Here is an 8,793-nt window from a genome sequence, read left to right as displayed (position 1 = left end):
TTGAAGATTTCGATTAAGTGGTGGTTGTACGTATCTCCCACGATCAGATTCGTTTCCTGACATTTAAAATATATATATTTTTTTATTAAAAAAAAAACGTATCTGTTAGAGGACCTCACAAACACTCGCTCACGTGTTTCTCTCAATAATGTATCCGCTCAACACTCGTGTTTAGAAATAAAATGGCTTTTACCCTCAAATAATCTCACACTCTTGCCTTTTTCCACTCTAGTGTTTTCTTTTGTTCTTAATCAGACTAAGTAAACAACAAGTGTTTCGAGTAGCAATTCAATGTGTGAAACAACTAAACAAATCACGAGACTCAAAAGCAAAGGATAAGATATGAGATAAACAACCCAAACTACGTAAACTTAAAATGGTCTATTACCAATTCTTGAATCAGACCATAAACAAAAGTACTACAAAGATAGATCTTTCTTCATTTGGCTTTTTTTCTTTTTTTCTTTTTTTTTTTTGCTTTTTTTTTTTTGCTTTTTTTTTTTGCTTTTTTTTTTTGCCTTTTAAAAAAAAAATTATAATGATAAGAAAACAAAGAAAACTGAAAGTTGTGCGAAAAAAAAATGGGGAAAACCTACTTTTTTGTGTTTTTTTTTTGTGTATTTTTTTTTTTTACTTGAAATGACACAAACGAAATTAAAATAAATGATAGACAAACTTTTCCTTAGAACCCAAGCTCTGATACCAAATGATATGATCCTTACCAACAAATGTGATAAGACCCAATAACAATGATTGGAAAAAGACCCCAAGATCTGCAAAGGACTAGAATGTTGAGAGACTTGACCCAATATCTAGAGAGATAAGAACCAAGCCTACAATATATATGACGCCACACCAAGATACTCAAGATGATCACTTAAGAATCAAGATGATAAGTCAAGTTGCTGAACGCCACAAGAAAACTTGATAAGTTCAAAAAGTCTTTTCAAGAACAAGAAAGACACAAACTCACATATATTTCATTCAAAGGGGAATTGTCTGATTACATTCTCCTAAACACTTATTTATAGCCTTGGAGAGGCTTTACAATCAGCCAAAAACGTTTTGCTCCAACAGCTCTAAAAACAACATTTAAGACACTAGTAATAAAAGCTGAAATCTAAATGCAAATAACTCTCAGCCCTTATAACATTGAAACTGAAAGTTTTTGACATAAAAACACACAAAACAACACACTAAATGGGTATAAACACCCCAAATTCGTCCAACTATTCTGAGTGGTTACAAAAGTAACTCCCAAAAGAGTGAACAGCCTTATTTATTGTTAGAAATGTGGATCCAATGCCTAAAAACGACCTAGACATTCTGATTACTCTTGTAGAACCTTAATCATTGTAATTAGGCTCTCTTGCTTTAGATTTGCCTCCACTTTGGGCCCAAATGAACTAACTTGTTGAATCAGCCCATTTAGAGCCTCTTTGAATTGTTTGGCCTTAAACCTTGTGAGAGGCCCACTAGGCAAACTTAATTGACCACTTGAAAGTTTTCTTTTAGTCATCTCAGGTCCACTTGTATCCATTTGAGCTCCTTGATCACTTGCATCCACTTTAGCTCCTCGATTCTCATCACCTTTGGACCGAAATCTGGGCTTTGTACCGCAAATTCAAAACTTTGGACACGAAATAAGAACACCGGACTCCAAATCTAGAACTTTGGACCCTAAAGTAGAACTTGGGTCCCAAAATCTGTAAGTTTTATCATGAAGTAAGAACTTAGGACCAAAAATCTAGAACCTTTGACACCTAATATACAACTTTGAAAAACAAAAGAGAAACTAGGTCTGCAAAATATAAAAACTCTAGGCCATTAAACTAGAAGTTTTTACCCTAAATCTAGAATATTGTCTCGTAAATAAGAACTTTCAACTCCAAGTAAGGGCTTAAAACCGCTAATCTAGAACAAATGAAACCATGTCTAGGATTTTAGACCTCAAATACGAACTTTACGGATATAAAACTTTGACCCCCAAATCATGAACCTTGGACCTAAACTCTTGATATTTTGATGCCTAATAAGAACCAAGGACCCCAAATCTATAACTTTGGACCCCTAAAAAGATTTTAGGCTAACAAACTAGAACATTGGGCCAAAAATCTAGAACATTGGATTCGTATTAAGAATTTTAGACTTTAAATCTAGATATGAAGCCCCGTATAAGAACTATGGACCTAGAATGTAGAACAATGAACCCAAAACGTGAAACTATGATCACCTAATAACAACTTAGGACCGACAAACTAAAACTCCAAACTTCTAAACTAGATTTTGGACATTAAATTTGGAAATTCGTACGCCATTATATGCAAAATCTATTGATTGGACCCCGAATACTAACTTAAGACTAAAAATAAGAAGTAAAGCACCAAAATTACAACGTTGGACGTCTAGAAGAACATAAGACACTAAATCTAGAACTTAGATATCGAAATCAAAACTTAGGACCCTAAACCTATAAACTTGGACCACATCTAAGAGCTTAAGATTCTAAATAAGATCATTGGAAATATAACCTAAAACTTAAAATCTCAAACCTTAAAATTACGATCCCAATTTACAACCTTGGATCTCAGATCTAATTATGTAGCCTAAATAAGAACATAGGACTCCAAACCTTGAATTTTTATCCTAAATAACGGCCCCAAATATGGAACTTTAACCCTAAAACATTAACTTTATACCCCAAATCTTGAACTTTATATCGATGATACAAACTTAGAATCCCCATTCTAGAATATTTTATCCTAAATTGAAATTATATACTCCAAATAAAAACTTTAAACCGATTATCTTGATCTTAAGACATCGAAATTGGAACGTTGGACGACAAAATATAAATTTGGACAATTACTCTATGACTTTGGTCCCCAAATTACTTAGGATGCCAAATTAGAACTAAGGTCCCAAAATAAGAATTATGACCTAAAATAAGAACTTCGGACACCTAATTCGAACTTAGGACACTAAACCTAGAATATTAGACCGCAAATAAGAGCCATGGATACCAAATAAGCACTCCGGACGTATTTGAACTTAAAATGTAGACCTTTGGACCGCAAATTCAAAACTTTGGACACGAAATAAGAACACCGGACTCCAAATCTAGAAGTTTGGACCCTAAAGTAGAACTTGGGTCCCAAAATTGATGAGGACATCACCACGAACATGCATTCGCATTCAATCAAGGATACACCGGAGGGCCCAATGACGCGAGCCCGAACCAAGAGATTCAAAGAGCAAGTGACCAGCCTACTTCACAAGTTTGGAGTCCAAAATATTGCCATAGAAGAGCCCAGAATCGTCAACATGATCTCAGCCCAAACTCAAGGCAATAATCCGAAATAGAGTCAAGCCCAAAGGGATAAACGAATTTTATGTGTGTGTGAGACTGTTGGTTTTCTTGCAACCGTTTGTGAGTTTATGGTCTGAGAGTTATTTTGTTTTTTGTGTTAATTCGAGATTTATGGCGTCTCTTTGGTTTTTGTAACCATAATCTCGAATTGAGTATTTGTATCAATTGTGTGGAAGAAGAAGACAGACCATCTTTGATTATCAAACAATTGTGTGAGTATTAGTTCTCTGAAATTTTAAGCCCTAAACGAAGAACTTATCAAGGCAATTCCTTGTGGCGTTCTTGTTCATCCAATCTTATCAATAGTTCGAATCATAAACTATTGTGGCGATTTTCATTCCATACAACCTCTACGACCCTTATCTGAATTCGACCAAAATCTATACAAACCATAAATCCACAAACAACATCCGAAATTGCAAATTCAAGACCAAACTGATCAAGTATTTCGACTCTCGAGACGACTCCACGTTCGTTCCGCTTTGATCCGAGGCTCCTTTCATTCTCTCGAAGGGATTCTCCTTCATTTGGTATCAGAGCCGAAGACGATCGTGAATCATGGAACTTTTTGCTGGATTTATTGAAGATGACTTTATGTCACACGTGTTCAAAATTGCCGACGAAGAAGATGAAGAATATTTCTTCGAGGCAATCGGTGATCCGATCTACGATGAAAGCGATGGTGAAGAAGAAATCATTGGTGAGCATTTGAGCAGCCAAATTTGTAATGAAATAGAGAAAGAAGAAGAAGTAAAGATAGCATTCATCTCAACGATCAATCAAGCTTATGGAGTTCACAAAGACTTTGTTAATATGTCCAGTTTATTAGAGGTGGAGCTTCGATCTTTGGAGTTCATCATGAAAATCATTCTCCTTCCACAACACCTGAAGATGCATCGAATTCGAGGACGAATTCTTTCCAACCCGGAGAGAATGATGCGGGCCGAATTCTGCGTCCAAATCTGTCGGTCCAACTTCAGAGGGCCGTATCTTTTGACTCGGTTATCGGATTTACGCGTACAGCATATCAAATCGAAGAGAAAGACGAGATCTTTAATACAGCTGGACAGTTTGTTAAAAGTCGAATCCCAGACCCATTCTATTCTGCTTCAAAATATCTCGGTCCATTTAATGTTTTAGCAATTTAATTGTGTGACTTTTGGGTTTGTTTGTCCTTTGGTTTTCTTGTCTTTTGGTATACTTGTAACCATCATTTGAAGTTGTATTTATAGGCAACTCAATCTGAATGAAGATAATGAATGAACATTTATGAAAACACTTTTGTGAGAAAATACTCTCTAATTTCTTAGGTTCTAAATCGTTGAACTTATCAAGGCAAATAACTTTGTGGCGTTCTTCGAGTTCTTGACTTATCAATAGTTTCATTCAATAGACTATTGTGGCGTCTTTCATTCCCCCTCAATCTTATCAATAGTTCAAATTACAAACTATTGTGGCGATTATCACTCCACCCAAAACACCAAACCGACCCTTCCTTTCAACCTATCCAAAAACCACCAAAAATTCCCTACAACAACAAAACAGCAAACCTTCATCCAAATTGAAGCAAAGACTTATTGAGGCAACCCACGTTATTCCGCAACGATTTGAGCTTCGTTCATCGCAAAGGCAGCGAGGTTCTCTTCATTTGGTATCAGAGCACGAGTACCAAAGAAAAAGCCAATCAAACTCTGGTCGAAACCCATGAGAGAAAACAAAATTTTTTAGTGAGTGCAAGCAAGGTTAAAAAGGCAATTTTTAATGAAAAACCGATTCTGATGTTCTTGCACAAAGGACATCTTTTACACGCTGACCAACTTGACAAAAGTTTGCCTAGTCTTGTTGTGGAATTGTTACAGGATTTTGCGGACGTTTTTCCCGATGATGTTCCATCCGGTTTGCCACCAATCCGCGGCATCGAACATCAAATTGACTTAGTCCCCGGCGCTGCCCTTCCAAATCGTCCAGCGTACCGTGTTAATCCAACCGAGACAAAGGAGCTCCAGCGACAAATTGATGACCTCATGGCCAAAGGATACATCCGCGAGAGCTTGAGTCCATGCGCGGTGGCCGTTCTCCTCGTCCCAAAGAAAGATGGCAGTTGGCGCATGTGTGTAGATTGTCGCGCCATCAACTTCATCACGGTAAAGTATCGATTTCCTATTCCTAGATTAGATGATATGCTTGATGAATTGCATGCTGCGTGTGTTTTTACAAAAATTGACTTGCGAAGTGGTTATCACCAAATAAGAATGAAAGAGGGTGATGAATGGAAAACAGCTTTCAAAACAAAACAAGGTTTATACGAGTGGTTAGTCATGCCGTTTGGTTTAACAAATGCTCCGAGTACTTTCATGCGCTTAAATGAACCATGTACTTCGTTCTTTCATTGGGAAATTTGTGGTTGTTTATTTAGATCATATCTTGATTTATAGTATGACTTTTGATGACCACATGATTCATTTGAACATGGTTTTTGAAGTGTTGCGCAAAGAACAATTATATGCTAACTTGTCCAAATGCTCTTTTTGCACGGACGGAGTTGTGTTTCTTGGTTTCGTAGTCAGCACTAAAGGAATCTCCGTGGATAGCGCGAAAGTCAAGGCAATTCAAGAGTGGCCAACACCAACGACCGTGCAACAAGTTAGAAGCTTCCACGGCCTTGCGGGATTTTACCGTCGCTTTGTTCCCAATTTCAGCACCATCGCAGCACCTTTGACCGAATTAATCAAAAAAGATGTGGGATTCCAATGGGGAAACGAGCAAGAGGGAGCATTCCAAACTTTGAAAGAGCGCCTCATCAATCCTCCTCTTTTGGCGCTGCCCAATTTTGACCAGCCCTTCGAAATTCAATGCGACGCTTCAGGCATTGGTATTGGCGCTGTCCTTATGCAACAAGGACGTCCCTTGGCGTATTTCAGCGAGAAATTGAAAGGCGCATCGCTGAATTACCCGACCTACGACAAAGAGCTCTACGCACTCATCTGCGCTTTGGAAACATGGCAACACTATCTCCTTTCCAAAGAGTTCATCATTCACACCGACCACGAGTCCTTAAAGTACCTCAAAGGACAACACAAGTTGAATAAACGACATGCGACGTGGGTAGAGTTCATCGAACCTTTTCCTTACGTCATTCGGTACAAATCAGGTAAAGAGAATGTGGTAGCCGACGCCCTTTCTCGGAGGTATGTTTTACTTTCATCTTTGAGTGCACACTTGTTGGGTTTTGAAATAATAAAAGAGTTGTACAAAGATGATTCGGATTTTGGTGAAGTTCATGCAAACTGTTCACAAAAAGCTTTTGCAAAATTTTATTTGCATGATGGATTTTTGTTTTACAAAAACAAGCTATGTTCGCCTAGTGGTTCTATGCGTGAATTACTTGTTCGTGAGGCACATAGTGGTGGTTTGATGGGTCATTTTGGTGTTGCTAAAACGCTGCCTATTTTGCAATCAAATTTTTATTGGCCGAACATGCGAAAAGATGTTGAACGAATTTGTGGAAATTGCATTGTTTGTAAAAAGGCTAAATCAAAAAGTCAGCCCCATGATATGTGTCCTCTTCCCGTTTCTAATTCTCCTTGGATTGATTTATCTATGGACTTTGTTTTAGGTTTGCCTCGATCTAGCAAGGGAAATGATTCCATTTTTGTTGTCGTTGATCGGTTCTCCAAGATGGCGCATTTCAGCCCTTGCAAGAAGACCAGCGATGCTTCCAACATCGCCAACTTGTTTTTTCGCGACATCGTACGACTCCACGGTATACCTAAAACCATTGTTTGCGATCGTGATGCGAAATTCTTGAGTTATTTTTGGAAGACATTGTGGACAAAATTAGGTACGAAATTACTTTTCTCTACCACTTGTCACCCCCAAACTGATGGGCAAACGGAAGTTGTGAATAGAACATTGTCTACTTTGTTGCGTGCCATAATCAAAACTAATCTTAAGTCTTGGGAAGAATGTTTGCCTCATGTCGAATTTGCATACAATCACAGCAAGCATTCAGCCACTACATTTTCACCTTTCGAAATTGTGTATGGTTTCAATCCTATTACGCCTTTGGATTTGTTTCCTTTGCCTAGTTCTCAACAGGTTAATCTCGATGGCGCACGGAAGGCTGATTTTGTACAATCTCTCCACGAAAAAGTTCGGGCCAACATTGAGCGACGCAACGATCAATATGCAAAGCAAGCAAACAAAGGGCGCACAAAAGTTTTGTTTCAGCCCGGAGATTGGGTTTGGATTCACATGCGCAAGGAACGTTTTCCAGAACAACGCAAGTCCAAGTTACTCCCCCGTGGCGACGGTCCATTCCAAGTGGTGTCGAAAATCAACGACAATGCATACAAACTTGATCTCCAAGGTAAGTATAATGTGAGTGCTACTTTTAATGTTGCTGATTTGTCTCCTTTTCATGCAGATTTGGATTTGAGGGCAAATCCTTTCCAACCCGGGGGCAATGATGAGGACATCACCACGAACATGCATTCGCATTCAATCAAGGATACACCGGAGGGCCCAATGACGCGAGCCCGAACCAAGAGATTCAAAGAGCAAGTGACCAGCCTACTTCACAAGTTTGGAGACCAAAATATTGCCATAGAAGAGCCCAGAATCGTCAACATGATCTCAGCCCAAACTCAAGGCAATAATCCGAAATAGAGTCAAGCCCAAAGGGATAAACGAATTTTATGTGTGTGTGAGACTGTTGGTTTTCTTGCAACCGTTTGTGAGTTTATGGTCTGAGAGTTATTTCGTTTTTTGTGTTAATTCAAGATTTATGGCGTCTCTTTGGTTTTTGTAACCATAATCTCGAATTGAGTATTTGTATCAATAGTGAGGAAGAAGAAGACACACCATATTTGATTATCAAACAATTGTGTGAGTATTAGTTCTCTGAAATTTTAAGCCCTAAACGAAGAACTTATCAAGGCAATTCCTTGTGGCGTTCTTGTTCATCCAATCTTATCAATAGTTCGAATCATAAACTATTGTGGCGATTTTCATTCCATACAACCTCTACGACCCTTATCTGAATTCGACCAAAATCTATACAAACCATAAATCCACAAACAACATCCGAAATTGCAAATTCAAGACCAAACTGATCAAGTATTTCGACTCTCGAGACGACTCCATGTTCGTTCCGCTTTGATCCGAGGCTCCTTTCATTCTCTCGAAGGGATTCTCCATAAAAAATCTGTAAGTTTTATCATTATGTAAGAACTTAGGACCCAAAATCTAGAACCTTTGACACCCAATATACAACTTTGAAAAGCAAAAGAGAAACTAGGTCTGCAAAATATAAAAACTCTAGGCCATTAAACTAGAAGTTTTTACCCAACATCTAGAATATTGTCTCGTAAATAAGAACTTTCAACTCCAAGTAAGGGCTTAAACCTGCTAATCTAGAACAA

The 8,793-nt window shown here is 38.1% G+C and overlaps 1 protein-coding gene across 1 annotated transcript; it reads left to right on the top strand.

Annotated features, from left to right (window-relative positions):
- The first annotated feature begins 5,148 nt into the window (after positions 1-5,148).
- Positions 5,149-8,038, top strand: LOC149380601 (uncharacterized). The gene is made up of 5 exons (XM_089630373.1): positions 5,149-5,470; positions 5,853-6,521; positions 6,987-7,120; positions 7,469-7,739; positions 7,797-8,038. Exons 1-5 carry the CDS (start codon positions 5,149-5,151, stop codon positions 8,036-8,038), a joined length of 1,638 nt encoding a protein of 545 aa, XP_089486499.1.
- Positions 8,039-8,793: the final 755 nt, after the last annotated feature.

This window comes from Urtica dioica, chromosome 11 (genome assembly GCF_054948205.1).
Source record: "Urtica dioica subsp. dioica isolate 48M chromosome 11, U.dioica_male_clone48M_v1_H2, whole genome shotgun sequence".
In the NCBI taxonomy this organism is placed as follows: domain Eukaryota; kingdom Viridiplantae; phylum Streptophyta; class Magnoliopsida; order Rosales; family Urticaceae; genus Urtica; species Urtica dioica.
This window is presented reverse-complemented; position numbering and strand designations above follow the sequence as displayed.